The following is a 22,128-nucleotide window of genomic DNA, read 5'->3' as shown; positions in this document are numbered from 1 at the left end:
TATTTAGTGTCCTTACTGCCCTAAGGCTCTGGTCAAAAGTAACGCAATATATTATGAGGGATAGGGCGTCATTTGAGAACCAGTCAAGACCTTCCTTGTAGAGATATTAGTGTCAGTAAGATCGTACTAGAAACAATAGTGTATTTATATAATTTTTTTCAGATGAAGACATAATGAAGAATCACTGATATGAAATCAAGACTGTTTATTCGTCCTCATAACCTGGTCAGTAGTTCCACCACGTCCTCTGAGCGCTAGCACTATAAAAAGCCACAATCACCATCCTGTATGACACAGCCAGAGGGCAGCATAAACTTCACACACACACACACACACACACACACACACACACACGCAAGCATATACAGTAGCTCCTCTTAAAATTTGGCCTCTTTTTACCATCCCATAGTGGTACTGTGGCATAGGTCATAATGCATTTCAGAACAAACACATTGCATCATATGAGAGAGTGGAAATCCAGCTGTAAGCAGATTTGAGTAACTTCGGCATGCTTGCACATGCACCCCTTACTGTTCTGTCCCTACCCTTTCATTTGCTATGTACTGTATGTCAGAGGGGCTCAATTCACTGTAAGGTAAGCAACTGGCGCTAGAGACATTTTCAATCTAATTCACAAGCACCAAAACATGAGAAAGGTCTTCTCAACTTCTCAACAAGTCGAAGTAGAGACCAGCAGTAAAAAGTTAATACGTTACATTTATGTTCAGATTCTTAGGTAGCCTATTGTTCATTAGTCTGTAGCTAGAACATACAAGAAATGCCACTGAGAAAGGGGAAGCGGATTCTCACAGTTTCAAAGCAGAACAAGGTTCTCGTAATAGAGGGTGATACATATGGAAACACACACACACACACACACACACACACACACACACGCGTTCAACATCAACAAGGATTCAAACTTTAACATCAGTAATATCGCTGTTTTACAAAACATTTTGTAATGCGTCTTCATCACCTGACAGAATATCCCAAAAGTATTCACCATATTTATAAATTGGATACATTTAACAGGTCATTTATATGACATGTTTATGTTATGTCACATGTTACTAGGACCGTCAATAATATTAAATGGGGTTCAAATGGACACAAGATACAGTAAAAACACCACATTTCTCGTTGCAGGACAGACCAAATATGCAAGCACCAAAAAACAAATGACCAATGAACATGCAGCTACTGTTTTCCCCCAACACAGTGCTGATTATATCCAGGGGTGAAAGTAAGCAGGTCCTGTACGGAGTACAGTGGGGGTACACTGTACCGGTAAAGCATGAGCCTGTCACAATAATTAAAACATAGTGATTCCAACTGTAGGCTTATATACTATTACTCATCATTACCGCATGAAGAATGAGCGAACAGACAAAAACGATTGGGTTACGCTCGAAAATGCAGCGTGGTTCGACAATAACACATACATTTTGCCAAGGCAGAGATAAGTGGCCGAGACGGGCGTGGACTGCAGAGGACGCATCAATTCAGGTTACAAGACTTTTGTAGGCCTAGTGAATGACCATCACAGAATGTCATTCACTAAACGTTTTGGTGTTTTGCAACTGATGTCTCTTAGCATTTATCAAATGGCAGGTGCACAGTGCACGGATGCGGGAATTATTTTAGAGTGGAATAATGTGCGCGGGAAGCCTATAGTAGCCTTTTGGAGTAATTGTTTGACAATCAGATGAAATCATTATGACTGGTTGTGTTTATGATACATTAATAGGTAGGCCAATACATTTTAAAGTTAACAGTAATCTTTACTATTAGGTCACAGAGATCCTATTAAATTAATAGGGATTCTATAACTAATTATATTATTAGGCCCATAACAAAATGGCGTGCACGTGCACTCATAGGAGGTCCTCATTAAATATACTTTCACCCCTGATTACATTATAGTTGGTATGTAAGTAACATGTCTGAAGTTGTGGTTGTAGTTCAGTTGCCAACAGATGGGGCTGTAGCTCACTGGTCCTTCCCATCATGGATCTGCTGCTGCATCTTATTTAGCATCTCTTGCATCCTTGCCAACTGCAGAGAGAGAGAGAAAGAAGGGGGGTGGGGTAGAGAGAAAGACACAGAGAGAGAGAGAGAAAGAGAGAGAAAGAAGGGGGTGGGGTAGAGAGAAAGACAGAGAGAGAGAGAGAAAAGAAAGAAGGGGGTGGGGTAGAGAGAAAGACACAGAGAGAGAGAGAAAGAAAGAAGGGGGTGGGGTAGAGAGAAAGACACAGAGAGAGAGAGAGAAGGAAGGGGGTGGGGTAGAGAGAAAGACAGAGAGAGAGAGAGAAAGAAAGAAGGGGGTGGGGTAGAGAGAAAGACACAGAGAGAGAGAGAGAGAAAGAAGGGGGTGGGGTAGAGAGAAAGACAGAGAGAGAGAGAGAAAGAAAGAAGGGGGGGGGTAGAGAGAAAGACACAGAGAGAGAGAGAGAAAGAAAGAAGGGGGTGGGGTAGAGAGAAAGATACAGAGAGAGAGAGAGAGAGAGGAAGGGGGTGGGGTAGAGAGAAAGACACAGAGAGAGAGAGAGAGAGAGAGAAAGAAGGGGGGGTGGGGTAGAGAGAAAGACAGAGAGAGAGAGAGAGAAGGGGGTGGGGTAGAGAGAAAGACACAGAGAGAGAGAGAGAAGGAAGGGGTGGGGTAGAGAGAAAGACACAGAGAGAGAGAGAGAGAGAGAGAGAGAAAGAAGGGGTGGGGTAGAGAGAAAGACAGAGAGAGAGAGAAAGAAAGAAGGGGGTGGGGTAGAGAGAAAGACACAGAGAGAGAGAGAAAGAAAGAAGGGGGTGGGGTAGAGATAAAGACACAGAGAGAGAGAGAGAAGGAAGGGGTGGGGTAGAGAGAAAGACAGAGAGAGAGAGAGAGAAAGAAAGAAGGGGGTGGGGTAGAGAGAAAGACACAGAGAGAGAGAGAAAGAAAGAAGGGGGTGGGGTAGAGAGAAAGACACAGAGAGAGAGAGAGAGAAAAGGGGGTGGGGTAGAGAGAAAGACACAGAGAGAGAGAGAGAGAGAGAGAAGGGGGTGGGGTAGAGAGAAAGACAGAGAGAGAGAGAGAAAGAAGGGGGTGGGGTAGAGAGAAAGACACAGAGAGAGAGAGAGAGAGAAGGAAGGGGGTGGGGTAGAGAGAAAGACACAGAGAGAGAGAGAGAAGGAAGGGGGGTGGGGTAGAGAGAAAGACACAGAGAGAGAGAGAGAGAGAGAGAGAAAGAAGGGGGTGGGGTAGAGAGAAAGACATAGAGAGAGAGAGAAAGAAGGGGGTGGGGTAGAGAGAAAGACACAGAGAGAGAGAGAGAAAGAAGGGGGGTGGGGTAGAGAGAAAGACACAGAGAGAGAGAGAAAGAAGAGGGGTGGGGTAGAGAGAAAGACAGAGAGAGAGAGAGAGAGAGAAGGGGGTGGGGTAGAGAGAAAGACAGAGAGAGAGAGAGAAAGAAGGGGCGTGGGGTAGAGAGAAAGACACAGAGAGAGAGAGAGAGAGAGAGAGAGAGAAAGAAGGGGTGGGGTAGAGAGAAAGACACAGAGAGAGAGAGAAAAGAAGGGGGTGGGGTAGAGAGAAAGACACAGAGAGAGAGAGAGAGAGAAGGAAGGGGGTGGGGTAGAGAGAAAGACACAGAGAGAGAGAGAGAGAGAAGGAAGGGGGTGGGGTAGAGAGAAAGACAGAGAGAGAGAGAGAAAGAAGGGGGTGGGGTAGAGAGAAAGACACAGAGAGAGAGAGAGAGAAGGAAGGGGGTGGGGTAGAGAGAAAGACACAGAGAGAGAGAGAGAGAGAGAGAGGAAGGGGGTGAGGTAGAGAGAAAGACAGAGAGAGAGAGAGAGAGAGAAGGAAGGGGGTGAGGTAGAGAGAAAGACAGAGAGAGAGAGAGAAAGAAGGGGGTGGGGTAGAGAGAAAGACATAGAGAGAGAGAGAAAGAAGGGGGTGGGGTAGAGAGAAAGACACAGAGAGAGAGAGAAAGAAGGGGGTGGGGTAGAGAGAAAGACACAGAGAGAGAGAGAAAGAAGAGGGGTGGGGTAGAGAGAAAGACAGAGAGAGAGAGAGAGAGAGAGAAGGGGGTGGGGTAGAGAGAAAGACAGAGAGAGAGAGAGAAAGAAGGGGCGTGGGGTAGAGAGAAAGACACAGAGAGAGAGAGAGAGAGAGAAAGAAGGGGGTGGGGTAGAGAGAAAGACACAGAGAGAGAGAGAGAGAAAAGAAGGGGTGGGGTAGAGAGAAAGACACAGAGAGAGAGAGAGAGAGAGAGAGAGAGAGAGAGAAGGAAGGGGGTGGGGTAGAGAGAAAGACACAGAGAGAGAGAGAGAGAAAGAAGGGGGTGGGGTAGAGAGAAAGACACACAGAGAGAGAGAAAGAAGGGGGGTGGGGTAGAGAGAAAGTGTGCGAGAAAGACACAGAGAGACAGAGAAAGAGAGAAGTTAGAGAGGAGGTAGAGAGAGAGTACGAGTGGTAATGCCATTTTTGTCCTTTCTAGGATCTCTCTATAAACGGGAGACTATCCTGTATAGGTGATGTTACCCATGATGACATAGCAGTTTACCTCTTCATCTTTCATCTTGATGAGTCTGTCTGTCTCCACATCTGGGGTGGATAGGGGCAGGATGGGGATCGGGCTTTCCATGCGGTTGTCCTGCGTCAGTTTACTGAGGGGAAAAACCATAAGGAACATAAATACAGACTCACACAAGGGCAATATTAATAAACACTTCAGATATAAACTATAAACCAAGCACCTCATACTTTCGGCACTCTGTCTGACCTCTACAACAGGGTTTCCCAAACTCCTTCCTGAGGCCCCCTCTGGGTGCACATTCTGGCTTTGCCCTAGCTTTGATTATTTAAAGCTACTGTGTAATGCTAGGGCAAAAAACAAAATGTGCACCCGGGGGGGGGGGGGGGCTGAGTTTGGGAAACCCTGCTCTACAGTATACACACAGACGCACATACCTGGTCATGTCCTGTATACACTGGGCTCTGTAGTTCTCATAGTGCACATCACATGTCACATCTTTGAGGTCATGCATGTGAGAGCGAATCAACATGTTCCTCAGCTTCACAAAGTCACAGTGAGACTGGTTCTCCACTGAAACACAAACACAAACAGACAGAAAGACTGGGTCATTTTACACTGACATGATTTGCTTAGATAAAAAATTCCTCTCTGTTGTACCCTCCAGCAGTGATGCACTGTATCCTATTAGGAACAGGGCGTTTTCTGAGCAAGAAAACTGAGCCTAATCATAATGCATTGGTTGAGACATACAGGTAGATAGAGGTTGTTTTTCATAGTTTGAGTTTGTCATTTTTCTTTCAAAAATGTTAATAATATGTGAGGAATGTTCACCATGCAACTTAAAGAGTCAAAGAGCCATTGTTGTCACCCACCTTCCACAATACCCCATGGATAGAGTCTCCCTCTCACTCTCTGGCCCCTGGCCTCAACCACTGTGTTACTGCCAATCACTGCTAACGGACAGCACTCCTACACACACACACGTGCGCGCACACACACACAGGTTAGGATTTGGCATGATAGATTGACATGTTAGAAGGTATGGTTGAGTTTAGAGTTCTTGTTCAGCTCAGAACTCTATTCTTAATGTTCGGTCTCCAGTTGTGTGTCTCACCTTCAGTTCTTTGTCCAGTTGTTTGAACTCCTCGTCCTCATCAGAGTCACACTCTGGGAACTGGTACACCTTAATGCCAAACCTCTCAATTTCCTCACGGACCTACATTCACACACACACGAACACACACACACGCAAACACGTGGCACCACACATTGTGCTGGGTGAGCAACTTCCTAAGGTTCGTGCATCCAATCTTCCAATCATAATGTGACACCTGCTTCAGCAGTTTTAGTCTGTCTGCTGTGTTGAACTCACCCTGTCTTTGAGTTTCTTGATCTCATTGGGAGTGAGACAGTCAGCCTTGGCAATGAGAGGAACCACGTTCACCTTCTCATGGAGAGCCTTCATAAACTCAACATCTACTGGACGCAGTCTGCAAGGGAGAGGAGATACCCCGCCTGGTCAGAGTATGTGCGTGTGTACCTGCATGCACGTGTGAGTTTTCATGGAGACTAAGTGCATTCTGACTGAGGTGGACAGTAATAACAGTGTTTGCTGGTTGAGTTGTATTGGTGCTGTTTACATAGTATCCTCCTGTCATCACACTCAGGATGTGTTATTACTATCTATACCTGTCATTACACTATCACATTCCTGTGTATGTATGTGTGTGTGTGCGTGTGTGTGTTTGTGTTACCCGTGTCCGAACGGAGGAATAAAGTAGAGGCAGCAGTGGACTCTGTTGTCCTGTATATTCTTCCTGTTCAGTCCACTCTCATCTCTGAAGTACTGCTCAAACTGCTGGTCGATGTAGTCTGTGATCGGCTTCCAGCTATATATACACACACACACACACACACACACACGCCACAATCAGTCAAGGCTTACAGGAATATCAAAATAGAGTTGCACACTATATACAAGTTCCCAGTAATTCATAACCCTGAAGTAGGCAATGTGATGCTGAAACGTTGGTGGTTTTTATATTGTGACTCTCTTTATTTATTTTTCATAGCCTACAGTTTATTTTCGATTAGTCAGCATCTCTACTAACATTTTTGGGTGTGCGCCAGCTCATGTTTACAGGAGCGACATACAGTGGGGCAAAAAAGTATTTAGTCAGCCACCAATTGTGCAAGTTCTCCCACTTAAAAAGATGAGAGAGGCCTGTAATTTTCATCATAGGTACACTTCAACTATGACAGACAAAATGAGAAAAAAAATCCAGAAAATCACATTGTAGGATTTTTAATGAATTTATTTGCAAATTATGGTGGAAAATAATTATTTGGTCAATAACAAAAGTGTATCTCAATACTTTGTTATATACCCTTTGTTGGCAATGACAGAGGTCAAATGTTTTCTGTTAGTCTTCACAAGGTTTTCACACACTGTTGCTGGTATTTTGGCCCATTCCTCCATGTAGATCTTCTCTGGAGCAGTGATGATTTTGGGGCTGTTGCTGGGCAACAGACTTTCAACTCCCTCCAAAGATTTTCTATGGGGTTGAGATCTGGAGACTGGCTAGGCCACTCCAGGACCTTGAAATGCTTCTTGCGAAGCCACTCCTTTGTTGCCCGGGCGGTGTGTTTGGGATCATTGTCATGCTGAAAGACCCAGCCACGTTTTATCTTCAATGCCCTTGCTGATGGAATGAGGTTTTCACTCAAAATCTCACGATACATGACCCCATTCATTCTTTCCTTTACACGGATCAGTCGTCCTGGTCCCTTTGCAGAAAAACATCCCCAAAGCATGATGTTTCCACCCCCATGCTTCACAGTAGGTATGGTGTTCTTTGGATGCAACTCAGCATTCTTTGTCCTCCAAACACGACGAGTGTTTCTCCCAATCTTCTTCTGGATCATTTAAATGCTCTCTAGCAAACTTCAGACGGGCCTGGACATGTACTGACTTAAGCAGGGGGACACGTCTGGCACTGCAGGATTTTAGTCCCTGGCGGCGTAGTGTGTTACTGATAGTAGACTTTGTTACTTTGGTCCCAGCTCTCTGCATTCACTAGGTCCCCCCGTGTGGTTCTGGGATTTTTGCTCACCGGTTCTTGTGATCATTTTGACCCCACGGGGTGAGATCTTGCGTGGAGCCCCAGATCGAGGGAGATTATCAGTGGTCTTGTATGTCTTCCATTTCCTAATAATTGCTCCCACAGTTGATTTCTTCAAACCAAGCTGCTTACCTATTGCAGATTCAGTCTTCCCAGCCTGGTGCAGGTCTACAATTTTGTTTCTGGTGTCCTTTGACAGCTCTTTGGTCTTGGCCATAGTGGAGTTTGGAGTGTGACTGTTTGAGGTTGTGGACAGGTGTCTTTTATACTGATAACAAGTTCAAACAGGTGCCATTAATACAGGTAACGAGTGGAGGACAGAGGAGCCTCTTAAAGAAGAAGTTACAGGTATTGCTTATTTGTAGGTGACCAAATACTTATTTTCCACCATAATTTGCAAATAAATTCATAGAAAATCCTACAATGTGATTTTCTGGATCTTTTTTCTAATTTTGTCTGTCATAGTTGAAGTGTACCTATGATGAAAATTACAGGCCTCTGTCATCTTTTTAAGTGGCAGAACTTGCACAATTGGTGGCTGACTAAATACTTTTTTGCCCCACTGTACAATATTAATTTCCACTATCATTCCTATTTTAGGTCAATCTTCTAACCCAGTGTTTCCCAACTCCAGTCCTAGAGTTCCCCAACAGCACACATTTTTGTTGTAGTCCCAGACAAGCACACCTGATTCAACTTGTCAACTAATCATCAAGCCCTTATTGAGTTGAATCAGGTGAGTTTGTCTGGAACTACAATTAAAATGTGTTCTGTTTGGGGAACTCAAGACTGGAGTCGGGAAACACTGTTCTCACCTGTAAAGAAGCCTCAAAGAGATTTAGCTCACCATTCATTGTTGTTGACAGCGTCTCCAAACCCTGGCGTGTCTACAATGGTCAACTTGAGTTTCACTCCTTTCTCCTCAATGTCCACTGTATGCTTAATGATTTCCACTGTCTGGTTGATACGCTCTGAGAGAGGGAGGGATGGATAGAGAAAGGGAAGAGAACCTCTAATGAGATGGCATTTTAAAATTGCTCTAGTTTACATTTTAATGTGTGTGTGTGTGTGTGTGTGTGTTACTCACCCTCAGCGTTGAGTAGTTTCCTGTCCTTGTACAGGTCTGTGAGGAACAGGCTGTTGACAAGAGTAGATTTACCCAGACCAGACTCCCCTGTAACATGATATACATATTACATACACTGAACAAAAATACAAGAGCAACAATTTCAAAGATTTTACTGTGTTACAGTTCATATAAGGAAATAAATCAATTGAAATAAATTCATTAGGCCCTAATCTATGGATTTTACACGACTGGGAATACAGATATGCATCTGTTGGTCACAGATACCTTAAAGAAAAAGGTAGGGGCGTGGATCAGAAAATCAGTCAGTATCTGGTGTAACCACCTTTTGCCTCTTGCAACGTGACAAATCTCCTTCACATAGAGTTGATTGTGGCCTGTGAAATGTTGTCCCACTCCTCTTTAATGTGCAAAGTTGCTGGATATTGTCAGGAAATGGAACACGCTGTCGTACATCCAGAGCATCCCGAACAGGCTCAATGGGTGACATGTCTGGTGAGTATGTAGGCCATGGAAGAACTGGGACATTTTACGCTTTCAGGAATTGTGTACAGATCCTTTCGACATGGAGCTGTGCATTATCATGCTGAAACATGAGGTGATGGAGGTGGATGAATGGTACAACAATAGGCCTCAGAATCTCTTCACTGTATCTCTGCATTCAAATTGCCATCAATAAAATGCAATTGTGTTTATTGTCCGTAGCTTATGCTGCCCATACCATAACCCTGCTGCCTCCATGGGGCACTCTGTTTACAACATCTGCCATCTGCCCGGCTGCACAGTTGAAATCTGAATGAATTTGTGAAGAGCACACTCCTCCAGCATGCCAGTGGCCATCGAAGGTGAGCATTTGCCCACTGAAGTCGGTTACGACGCCAAACTGCAGTCAGGTCAAGCCCCTGGTGAGGACAACTAGCAGGCAGATGAGCTTCCCTGAGACATTTTCTGACAGTTTGTGCAGAAATTGTTGTGCAAACCCACAGTTTCATCAGCTGTCCAAGTGGCTGGTCTCAGACGATCCCACAGGTGAAGACAACGGATGTGGAGGTTGTTACGTGGTCTTCGGTTGTGAGCCCGGTTGGACGTACTGACAAATTCTCTAAGATGACTTTGGAGGCGGCTTATGGTAAAGAAATGAGCATTTCATTATCTGGCAACAGCTCTTGTGGACATTCCTGCAGTCAGCATGCCAATTGAACGCCTCCACAAAACTTGAGACATCTTGGGAATTGTGTTGTTTGACAAAACTGCACATTTTAGAGTGGCCTTTTAATGACCCCAGCACAAGGTGCACCTGTTTAATGGTCATGTTGTTTAATCAGCTTCTTGATATGCCAAACGTGTCAGGTGGATGGATTATCTTGGCAAAGGAGAAATGCTTACTAACAGTGATGTAAGAAAACAAATTTGTGCACAAAATGTGAGAGAAATAGGCTCTTTGTGCACATGAAAACATTTCTGGGATCTTTTATTTCAGCTCATGAAACATGGGACCAACACTTTAGATGTTATACTGAACAAAAATATAAACACAACATGTTTCTAAACAACCACCAACACACACAGACACACACAGACACACACAGACACACACGGCCATCAACACTAACACTGAGTCAACATTCATGAAAACACAGTAAGTACTTAATATCACTGGGTTGTTTTACTTTTACTACAGTAAATGCTACAAACAATACTTTCACTGACCGGCGACCATGAGAGTGAAGTCAAAACCCTTTTTCACTGACTTCCTGTGCACCTGGTTAGGGAGGGTGGCAAAGCCCACATACTGCTTCTCCTGAGAGAGAGAGAGAGACAGCGAGCGGGACAGAGAGAGAGAGGAGGTGAGAGAGAGAGACTCAGTCACACACGCACAATAGGTAAATGAACATACAATATCCTCAGTCGGATATCTATTCAAAGCAACATTCCTAAGACCTAAATAAATTAGAGAAAAATTGCCATTTAAATTCGAATACAGCTCAAATTCAAACTCAACTCACAGTCAACCCACAAATCCCTTGACAATAGCAGGGGAGAAAGTCTCTAAGACTGGGCGCTGCGCTTTTTCCACACACACCAACAGACACACAAACACACACACACATAAAAAACACACAGACACAGTGAGAGAAAGCGAGAGAAAAGTATGACTGATCTATAACATTTCCACCACACAATGGCTGTCTATCTTGCAGCTCTCCTCATCCCCTTCTGACACCATTCACACATCATCCAAAGCTTCTCCTTACTCAGAATCTACAGTACTGAAGACCCCATACACACACACACACTAACAGCCTTACCAGTCTACCAAGGCCAGAGTCTGGCAGCCAACGGAGGGTGACAAAGGCTGTATTGACCAGACATAAATGACCTATTTAAAAGCCCAAACAAACACAAACATGCCAAAGAAATACTCATAACAAGTTGTCATAATTTGTCATGTGCATTCTCGACAGCTCCTGGGGCAAGGCTTACATACACAAAGACGCATACACACAGTCACAGCATACATAGACATGGAAGAGAGCTCGTGCTGAAGTCACACACACAGAGAATTGGGAAATCTATATCAATGAGTAATCATACAAACATCTGACTTACTTCTAGGGTGTGTGTGGGAACAAATATGCCACAGTCAGAACAAACAAACTACCCATAAATCTGTCATGAACGCATCAAGACATAACTTAAGAAAACAGTATGTTCTATATTCCATACTAATATGACATGTTAGAAACACCATCTTTCTCTCTCTATGAGAGTTTACTGATCTGTGTGTGTGTGTGTTAAATGTCAATTTCTCTTTGACATTGACCCCCTCTCCCTTCTCTTTCCTCTCCTTTACTTTCTCTCTCCTCTCATTCCCTATCCTCTCTCGCCTGTCACGTTCCAGTTCTTTACCTTCCGCCTCGCGGTTCTGACTCGAGGGCACAGCAAGCGTTCCACTAGTTTCTCCTGCAGCATGATAGCATCCATAACAAGCCAGCACGACACCAACAGGGAAAAGGTTTTCCAAAGGACAAAAACAGAGCAACCTCCTCACAACGCTTCTCTTATACACCCCTCTACTCTCTACCTCTCCGTCAGTCCACTCTCTTCTCAATACACACACCACTTTCCTGTCCTCCCTCACTATGTCTTTGTTCCTCCTACTCTCCTCCTCTCTCTTTCTTTCTCCTCTTTCTCTCCTCTGTCCCACAGCGCTCTACTGCTCCCTGTTCAGACAGGTAGGGGGGAATTCTGAGAGGGAGAAAGGGAGAGAGCGAGAGCTAGGGGGGTAGACAGGAGGAAATAAAATGGTAGGACAGAGTGAGAGAGGTAGTAAGAGGTAGCAATTTAGTGGAGGAAAAGAGGGACGGAGGGGGAAACTGAAGGAATAAAATACACTCATTCATTCACCACATAGTCCCTCCCCCTTTTCCACCATTAGAAAAATAAAGCATTCACTGCTACAGTAATGACCTACAGTATAGCAGACCAGAGCAGAAAGAGCACAAAAGAGAGAAACAGACAGACAAGAGAGGGCTAAATAATCTAGCCCATATCTGACCCTAATAGTGATAAATTGTCAAAGAACAACACAGTGTCCTATAGCAGAGACACAAACTCTTTGTGTGGTTCAAGTGTGGACTTGTAAAAGACAGTAACCTGTCACACAGATCTGAGTGAAGCTTAAAGGACCTCTTAACCCAGCCCTGGGATGACGATAGCGAGAGATGTGTGACTCAATGGCTATATGAAGAGACGAGCCGACGTCTAGACTGGACATCAGCCATACAACAAAAGGCCCCTGCTGTGAAAATTACACTAAAAGTATCAAAGGACACATTCTCTCATTAAGTTCAATCAAAGTTTATTGGTCACATAAACAGTTTAGCAGGTGTTATAGTGGTGCAACAAAATGCTTATGTTGCTTGCTCCTAAGAATGCAGTCAAATGTCAATTAAAAGAACGGAGGGACGAATCCTGGATGTTCAACCCAAATAGCACTGTAGCTGTATCAAAATGCAATCTAGACATATGTACACCGGGGGAATTTACACAAGATAAGCTCATGTAGATTCAATAAAGTGTGAGCTACAGTGTGTCGTGAATCCAGTATATAAATAAATATGCTGTAACGAGTGTCGTCGGAAGGATGAGACCAAGGCGCAGCGTTCTTTGAGTTTCACATAATTTATTAACGAAGTGAAACTTTAGAAAAGACAAAACAATAAAGAATACAACGACTGAACAGCTTCGTTGTGCAAACTACCTGCACCCAAACAAAGAACAAGATCCCACACAGGAGGAGGGAAAGGGCTGCCTAAGTATGATCCCCAATCAGAGACAACGATAGACAGCTGCCTCTGATTGGGAACCACACGCGGCCAGAAACAAAGAAATAAAGAACATAGAATGCCCATCCAAATCACACCCTGACCAAACCAAAATAGAGACATAAAAAGGCTCTAAGGTCAGGGCGTGACATATGCAGTTTGTATAAACAGTATAACTAAAATACAATGTACATTAGTAGAAATATTTTAATAAACTATGTCGGGGATACAGTATTCACCCGGGTGCTGAATGCAGCCCGACAGAATGCTGTCAATGGTGCATCTGTAGAAGTTTGTGAGGGTCTTAGGGGCTATGCCGAATTTCTTCTGCCACCTGAGGTTGTAGAGGCGCTGTTGCGCCTTCACCACAATGTCGGTGTGGCGAGACCATTTCAAGTCCTCAGTGATGTGCACGTTGAGGAACTTGAAGATTTTGACCTTATCCACTGCGGCCCGTCGATGAGGATGGGGGCGTGCTCCCTCTTCTGTCTCCTGGAGTTCACGATCTGCCCCTTTGTTTGGTTGACGTTGAGGGGGAGGTTATTTTCCTGGCACCACTCCACCAGGGCTCTAACCTCCACTCTGTAGGCTGTCTCACCATTGTTGTTAATCAGGCCTACCACTGTTGTGTCATCAGTAAGCTTGATGATTGAGTTGGAGTCGTGCGTGGCCACGCAGTCATGGGTGAACAGGGAGTACAGAAGGGGGCTGAGCACACACCCCTGGGGAGCCCCCGTGTTGAGTATCAGCATGGCAGAGGTGTTGTTGCCGACCCTCAGGAAATCTAGGATCCACTTGCATAGAGAGGAGTTCAGACAGAAGGCCCTGAGCTTAATGACGAGCTTGAAGGGCAGTATGGTGTTAAAAGCTGAGTTGTAGTCTATGAACAGCATTCTGACATAGGTGTTCCACTTGTCCAAGTGGGATAGGGTGGTGTGTAGTGCAATGGCGATTGTGTTGTTCATAGATCTGTTGGCGCAGTATGCAAATTGTAATGGTTACGGGTGTCGGGTATGGTGGAGGTAATACAATCCCCGACTATCCTTTCAAAGCACTTCATGATGACAGAAGTGAGTGCTACGAGGCAATAGTAATTTATTCGGTTAACTTGGCTTGCTTGGGTACAGGAAGAATGGTGGCCATCTTTAAGCAAGTGAGGACTACAGTCTGGGATAGTGAGAGGTTGAAAATGTCTGTAAACACTCCAGCCGGCTAGTCTGCGGATGCTTTGGGGACGCAGCTTGGAATGCCATCCGGGCCAGCAGCCTTACGACGGTTTACACGCTTGAAGGTCCTACTCACTTCAGCTACACAGATTGGCAGTCCTCGTGAGCAGCGGGGGCACACGTCGTCGTCTCTGTGTTTAGCATGTCTGGGAGTGAGGCATCAGTGACCGTGACGTGGCTAGTTTTACTTTTATAATCCATATTGTCTTAAGTCCCTGCCACATGCGTCTCGTGTCTGAGGCGTTGAATTGCGACTCTGTACCTGTACTGTCTTTTTGCCTCTTTGATTTTCTTGCGGTGGTCATAGGTGGTCTGCTCATATTTCCAGACACTCTACCGTGATTAAATGCGGTGGTTTGCGCTAATAGCTAAACGTTATTTGCATTTTTGGTTTGGGTATGTTTTAATCATCACTGTAGGAACAACATCCTCTATCCACTTCCTGATGAACCCAGATAGAAAGTAATTCAATTTGTCTAATTTATTCCCAGAGGTGGCCCGGAACATATCCCAGTCCACGTGATCAAGACAGTCCTGCAGCATGGATTCCGATTGGTCAGACCAGCGTTGTACAGACCTTAACACAGGTGCTTCCTGTTTTAACTTCTGCCTATAGGCGGGGAGGATCAGAATGGAGATGTGGTCTGATTTGTCAAAGGAGGGGTTTGTATCCATCTCAGAATGGAGAATAACAAGGATCCAATGTATTTTTCCTGTGAGTGAGGCAAAAGATGTTCGAAATTCGGGAGAAGTTTCCTGGCTACAAGAAATGAGGCCTCGGGATATGTTGTTTCCAATTTGTTAAAAGTCCTGTGTAATTCCTTGCGGTGTTGACTTGTTGGGGGATGTAGACAGCCGTGAGACCAACATGCACTCCACACACTGTGAAACAGGACAGGGCGTGGTGGACAATTGTTGCCAGATGTGGGCCCATGGAGTGTGAGTGTGTGTGTGTGTGTCTGGGTTCAGTGGTGATATCTCAGCTAAGCTACCACTGGAGGACAGACATGGGGTTCAAGACAAATGGAGCTAAGAAAGCTATGGTACCCCAGACAGAGTGGGCAACATCAATCTCCAAGGCATTCCTAATCGATTACCAAACATTTCTTTATAAAAAAACAACGATACAGCCTTGCATTCCTCTTTTTGATTTGTTTCATGCTGTATGTGGTAGGTGCACTTGACTCAGCAGTCCTAGCGCTGGGAAGGCAAAGTGTTCCCATTTTGAACCATTCCATGTGTCTGAAGGTAAAACCCTGCCTACCCGGCAGGCCCAGAGAGCAAAGCAAGTGTACATATAGGCCTTCCGTTGGCCAATCAGATAGCTCAGATCACCATGTCTGCAGTTTCCTCGAGCCATAGACTGTAAAAAGAAGCCTTGAACACATAGCAAAGTTGATACTGTGAGATTTCAACATGTTTAAAACCATGACTAGAGAGAGACTCAACGAAAACAGCAAAGAGCTCCTGTTTTTAAGAGTAAGTTCATGTTTAAGTTGGTATTCAGCAGTCAACACTTTTATAAGCCATAAAATGCACATTCTTCCTACTTCCATTCACGCTACAACCAACACTGCAGCTGCAATGAATGAGTATAGCAAAGTGTTCCGATAAGCTTGCGTTGTTACTGTGCCTCCGGAAAGTATTCAGACCCCTTGATTTTTTCCACATTTTGTTACAACCTTATTCTAAAAAAATAATGTTTAAATCCTCAGCTATCTACACACAATTGCCCATAATGATAAAGCGAAAACAGTCACTGTTTTTTGTTTATTTTGCAAATGTATTAAAAATAATAAACAGAAATACCTTATTTACATAAGTATTCAGACCCTTTGCTATGAGACTCAGGTGCATCCTGTTTCCATAAATAATTGTTGAGATGATTCTACAACTTGATTGGAGTCCACCTGTGGTAAATTCAATTGATTGGACATGATTTGGAAAGGCTCACACCTGTCTATATAAGGTAAAAACAAGCCATGAGGTCGAAGGAATTGTCCGTAGAGCTCACAGACAGGATTGTGTCGAGGCACAGATCTGGGGAAGGGTACCAAAACATTTCTACAGGATTGAAGGTCCCCAAGAACACAGTGGCCTCCATCATTTTTAAATGGAAGAAGTTTGGAACCACTATGGCTCTTCCTAGAGCTGGCTGCCCGGCCAAGCTGAGCAATCGGGGGAGAAGGGCCTTGGTCAGGATGGTGACCAAGAACCCGATGGTCACTGTGACAGAGCCCTAGAGTTCCTATGTGGAGATGGGAGAAACTTCCAGAAGGACAACCATCTCTGCAGCAGTCCACCAATCAGGCCTTTATGGCAGAGTGGCCAGACGGAAGCCAGTCCTCAGTAAAAGGCACATGACAGCCCACTTGGAGTCTGCCAAAAGGCATCTAAAGACTCAGACCATGAGAAACAAGATTCTCTGGTCTGATGAAATCAAGATTGTACTCTTTAGCCTGAATGCTAAGGGTCATGTCTGGAGAAAACCTGGCACCATCCCTACGGTGAAGCATGGTGGTGGAAACATCATGCTTTCGGGACATTTTTCAGCTGCAGGGACTGGGAGACTAGTCAGGATCGAGGCAAAGATGAACGGAGCAAAGTACAGAGAAGATCCTTGATGAAAACCTGCTCGAGAGCGCTTCGGACCTCAGACTGGGGTTTGTCATTATGGGGTATTGTGTATAGATTGATGAGGGGAAAAAAACTATTTAATCCATTTTAGAATAAGGCTGTAACGTAACAAAATGTGGAAAAAGTCAAGGGGCCTGAATAGTTTCCAAATGCACGGTATTAGAAGCTTGTGTCTTTTTTAATATCAAAGAATATTTCATTTTTTCTGGTCATAGGAGTAACAGGCAGAAATAATGCATTGTAACTTGAGTTTTGCCGTCAGCTGGAAGACTGTCCCCTTTTCTCAGCGGAGGGGACTGGAGGGATGGTGAGTTGGGTGATAGACAGCCTCACCACTGCTCCCTCCCCTCAGACTGACCATCAGATGGAAGACTGTCCCCTTTTCTCAGTGGGGGGACTGGAGGGATGGTGAGTTGGGTGATAGACAGCCTCACCACTGCTCCCTCCCCTCAGACTGACCATCAGATGGAAGACTGTCCCCTTTTCTCAGCGGGGGGACTGGAGGGACGGTGAGTTGGGTGATAGACAGCCTCACCACTGCTCCCTCCCCTCAGACTGACCATCAGATGGAAGACTGTGCCCTTTTCTCAGCGGGGGGACTGGAGGGACGGTGAGTTGGGTGATAGACAGCCTCACCACTGCTCCCTCCCCTCAGACTGACCATCAGATGGAAGACTGTCCCCTTTTCTCAGCGGGGGACTGGAGGGACGGTGAGTTGGGTGATAGACAGCCTCACCACTGCTCCCTCCCCTCAGACTGACCATCAGATGGAAGACTGTCCCCTTTTCTCAGCGGGGGGACTGGAGGGACGGTGAGTTGGGTGATAGCCTCACCACTGCTCCCTCCCCTCAGACTGACCATCAGATGAAGGCCATCAGTCCAGTAAAAAAATAAGATAATTATTATGCTCACTCCGCTGTGCCTCAAGTAATATAATACATGATGTATTACCAGCATGATCATATACCTACATTTTTTAAATATCATTTCAAAATGGTCTGAAATGAACAACATTGACAGGGAAATTCAAGCACAGCCAATATGCAGTGATAATGTATTGGGCCTATAGCCTACACAAATCTCATTGCTACAGAACTGTTTTTAATTGGTTAATGTTGCATGTTTAAAAAAATCTGAGCGGTAGATCTCAGCTTGCATTTTGACTCAGAAAGTGATCTTGACTCAGAAAAGGTGACCACTGATCTATGGTATGTTATTTTAACTACTAATCAAGTAGTGATAGCTGTATCAGATGTATTAGTGCTGGGTTGGAACAAAAGCCTGAAAAGCTGTGGCTCCCTAGGACCTCTCTTCATGGGATTGCTCCGAAGCTGTAATACCAATCTACATCACACGAGGGAGACAGATCAAAACAGAACAAGTAACATGATGAAGGCAGTTGTCAACAGAAATGTATTGTGCTATGTATACCATTTAAAGGAAGATATAAGATATAAGAACACACATCAGATACCAGCATTTGAAAGAACTTGACTGGCTCTCAGGAGTGAAAGAAAAAAAGAGACAACATGAGCAGCAGATTTGTCAGGGTGTGTGACTGAACGGAAGCTACTGCTGCTCTGGTGTGTGTGTTGGGGGGTGAGTGAGAAGATGAAGTAGGAGCGCAGGGGGTCAAAGGCAGAGGGTAGGGATGTGATGGGGTCCACTGTTCAGCTATTTTTTATCTTAAGTTGTGTTTATTAATATTGCCCTTGTGTGAGTCTGTACTCATGTTCCTTATGTGTTTACCTCTCAGTAAACTGACACAAGACAACTGCGGGGGGGCAGGACAGAGTTTGGGAAACTCTGGTGTTAGGGACTGAGGATCCAGATAGCAGGGGCAGGGCGAGAGAGAGTTTTGTGTGTGTCTGTGGGGGAGATGGGGTTGGTGTCCTCTGAATAGAACAGATGTCCTAGAGTGACATCACAATAGCCCTCTTCAGGCCCCTCCCTCTCTCTCACTGGCCAGCTGTCCCACTGGCCTCTGGTAGGACACAGCACAGGGAGTTCTCTCTCACCTTCACACACACGCACGGCCTGATGCACGTGCATACACATGTAAACATACACACATGGATACAGCCGACATCATCAGCTGGATAAAGTGAAAAAGTACATCTTGTGAACAGTGTTTAGGAGGCCACTGTGAAAGCCACTTATCAGGGACACAGTCAGGCAGAGATAATCATGTACATTCGGGCTCCCGAGTGGCGAAGCGGTCTAAGGCACTGCATCTCAGTGCTAGAGGCGTCACTACAGACACCCTGGCTCAATTCCAGCTTGTATCACAACCGGCCGTGATTGGGAGTCCCATACGGCGGGGTACAATTGGCCCAGTGTTGTCCGGGTTTGGCCAGTGTAGGCCGTCATTGTAAATAAGAATTTGTTCTTATCTGACTTGCCTAGTTAAATAATTAATTGGCAATTAATTGCAAAGTCCCTCTTTGCCATGCAAATGAACTGAATCCCCCCAAAAACATTTCCACTGCATTTCAGCCCTGCCACAAAAGGACCAGCTGACATCATGTCAGTGATTCTCTCGTTAATACAGGTGTGAGTGTTGACGAGAACAAGGCTGGAGATCACTATGTCATGCTGATTGAGTTCAAATAACAGACTGGAAGCTTCAAAAGTAGGGTGGTGCTTGGAATCATTGTTCTTCCTCTGTCAACCATGGTTACCTGCAAGGAAACACGTGCCGCCATCATTGCTTTGCACAAAATGGGCATCACAGGCAAGTATATTGCTGCCAGTAAGATTGCACCTAAATCAACCATTTATCGGATCATCAAGAACTTCAAGGAGAGCGGTTCAATTGTTGTGAAGAAGGCTTCAGGGCGCCCAAGAAAGTCCAGCAAGCGCCAGGACCGTCTTCTAAAGTTGATTCAGCTGCGGTATCGGAGCACCACCAGTACAGAGCTTGCTCAGGAATGGCAGCTGGCAGGTGTGAGTGCATCTGCACGCACAGTGAGGTGAAGACTTTTGGAGGATGGCCTGGTGTCAAGAAGGGCAGCAAAGAAGCCACTTCTCTCCAGGAAAAACATAAAGGTATTCTCCTAAAGGTACAGGGATTGGACTGCTGAGGACTGGGGTAAAGTCATTTTCTCTGATGAATCCCCTTTCCGATTGTTTGGGGCATCCGGAAAAAAAGCTTGTCCGGAGAAGACAAGATAAGCGCTACCATCAGTCCTGTGTCATGCCAACAGTAAAGCATCCTGAGACAATTAATGTGTGGGGTAGCTTCTCAGCCAAGGGAGTGGGCTCACTCACAATTTTGCCTAAGAACACAGCCATTAATAAAGAATGGTACCAACACATCCTCCGAGAGCAACTTCTCCCAACCATCCAGGAACAGTTTGGTGACGAACAATGCCTTTTCCAGCATGATGGAGCACCTTGAAATAAGGCAAAAGTGATAACTAAGTGGCTCGGGAACAAAACATCGATATTTTGGGTCCATGGCCAGGAAACTCCCTAGACCTGGATTCCATTGAAAACTTGTGGTCAACCCTCAAGAGGCGGGTGGACAAACAAAAACTCACAAATTCTGACAAACTCCAATCATTGATTATGCAAGAATGGGATGCCATCAGTCAGGATGTGGCCCAGAAGTTAATTGACAGCATGCCAGGGCGGATTGCAGAGGTCTTGAAAAAGAAGGGTCAACACTGCAAATATTGACTCTTTGCATCAACTTCATGTAATTGTCAATAAAAGCTTTTTGACACTTATGAAATGCTTGTAATTATGCTTCAGTATTCCATAGTAACATCTGACAAAAATATCTAAAGACACTGAAGCAGCAAACTTTGTGGAAATTAATATTTGTGTCATTCTCAAAACGTTTGGCTACGACTGTACGGTTCAAAAGTTTGGAGTCACTTAGAAATATCCTTATTTTTTTAAGAAAATCAAATTTCTTGTCCATTAAAATAACATCAAGTTGATCAGAAATACAGTGTAGACATTGTTAATGTTGCAACTGACTATTGTAGCTGGAAACGGCTGATTTTTTAATGGAATATCTACATAGGCGTACAGATGCCCATTATCAGCAACCATCACTCCTGTGTTCCAATGGCACGTTGTGTTAGCTAATCAAAGTTTAGCATTTTAAAAGGCTAATTGATCATTAGAAAACCCTTATGCAATTATGTTAGCACAGCTGAAAACTGCTGTTCTGATTAAAGAAGCAATAAAACTGGCCTTCTTTAGTAAAGAAGTTGGGTATCTGGAGCATCAGCATTTGTGGGTTCGATTACAGGCTGAAAATGGCCAGAAACAAAGACCTTTCTTCTGAAACTCGTCAGTCTATTCTTGTTCTGAGAAATGGAGGCTATTCCATGCGAGAAATTGCCAAGAAACTGAAGATCTCGTACAACGCTCTGTACTACTCCCTTCATAGAGCAGTGCAAACTGGCTCTAACCAGAATAGAAAGAGGAGAGGGGGGCCCCGGTGCACAACTGAGCAAGAGGACAAGTACATTAGTGTCTAGTTTGAGAAACAGACACCTCACAAGTCCTCAACTGGCAACTTCATTAAATAGTACCCGCAAAACACCAACGTCAACAGGGAAGAGGCGACTCTGGGATGCTAGCCTTCTAGGCAGAGGTACAAAGAAAAAGCCATATCTCAGACTGGCCAAGAAAAATAAAAGATTTAAGATAGGCAAAAGAACACAGACACTGGACAGAGGAAGGCCAGCATCCCAGAGTCGCCTCTTCACTGTTGAATTGATATTCTTTAAAAAATAAGGACATTTCTAATTGACCCCAAACTTTTGAACGGTATTGCATATATACAGTATACAGTGCATTCGGAAAGTAGTCAGATCCCTTGACTTTTCCATTTTGTTATCTTACAGCCTTATTCTAAACTGGATTACATTTATTTTTCCCCCTATCAATCTACACAATGACAAAGCGAAAACAGTTTTTAGAAATTTTTGCAATTGTATTAAAAATAATAAACAGAAATACCTTATTTACATAAGTATTCAGACCCTTTGCTATGAGACTCAGGTGCATCCTGTATCCATTGATCATCCTTGAGATGTTTATGCAACTTGATTGGAGTCCACCTGTGGTAAATTCAATTGATTGGACATGTTTTTTAAAAAAGGCACACACCTGTCTATATAAGGTCCCACAGTTGACAGTGCATGTCAGAGCAAAAACCAAGCTATGAGGTCGAAGGAATCATCCATAGAGCGC

The 22,128-nt window shown here is 44.6% G+C and overlaps 1 protein-coding gene across 1 annotated transcript; it reads right to left on the bottom strand.

Moving 5' to 3' along the window:
- Positions 1 to 190: 190 nt before the first annotated feature.
- Positions 191 to 12,062, bottom strand: septin5a (septin 5a). Its single transcript, XM_029678384.2, has 11 exons — positions 11,634 to 12,062; positions 10,434 to 10,524; positions 8,724 to 8,810; positions 8,484 to 8,607; positions 6,269 to 6,403; positions 5,887 to 6,004; positions 5,629 to 5,730; positions 5,387 to 5,483; positions 4,949 to 5,084; positions 4,542 to 4,644; positions 191 to 2,058 (listed from the first exon to the last, which is right to left on the bottom strand). The coding sequence occupies exons 1-11, from the start codon at positions 11,706 to 11,708 to the stop codon at positions 1,993 to 1,995; spliced, it is 1,134 nt and encodes a 377-aa protein (XP_029534244.1). The 5' UTR covers positions 11,709 to 12,062; the 3' UTR covers positions 191 to 1,992.
- Between the last annotated feature and the right edge of the window lie 10,066 nt (positions 12,063 to 22,128).

The sequence above is a fragment of the Oncorhynchus nerka genome, linkage group LG13 (genome assembly GCF_034236695.1).
Source record: "Oncorhynchus nerka isolate Pitt River linkage group LG13, Oner_Uvic_2.0, whole genome shotgun sequence".
Lineage (NCBI taxonomy): Eukaryota > Metazoa > Chordata > Actinopteri > Salmoniformes > Salmonidae > Oncorhynchus > Oncorhynchus nerka.
The sequence above is the reverse complement of the archived record's forward strand: the minus strand, read 5'-3'. Positions and strand labels throughout refer to the sequence as shown.

Bases quoted from the DNA above. Each gene is read 5' to 3' on its own strand.
- septin5a (XM_029678384.2), bottom strand. From the start codon at position 11,708: ATGGATGCTATCATGCTGCAGGAGAAACTAGTGGAACGCTTGCTGTGC. The intron at 10,525-11,633 runs GTAAAGAACTGG...TCTCTCTCTCAG, and splicing joins TCAGAACCGCGAGGCGGAAG to GAGAAGCAGTATGTGGGCTT. The intron at 8,811-10,433 runs GTCAGTGAAAGT...ATCATGTTACAG, and splicing joins CTTCACTCTCATGGTCGCCG to GGGAGTCTGGTCTGGGTAAA.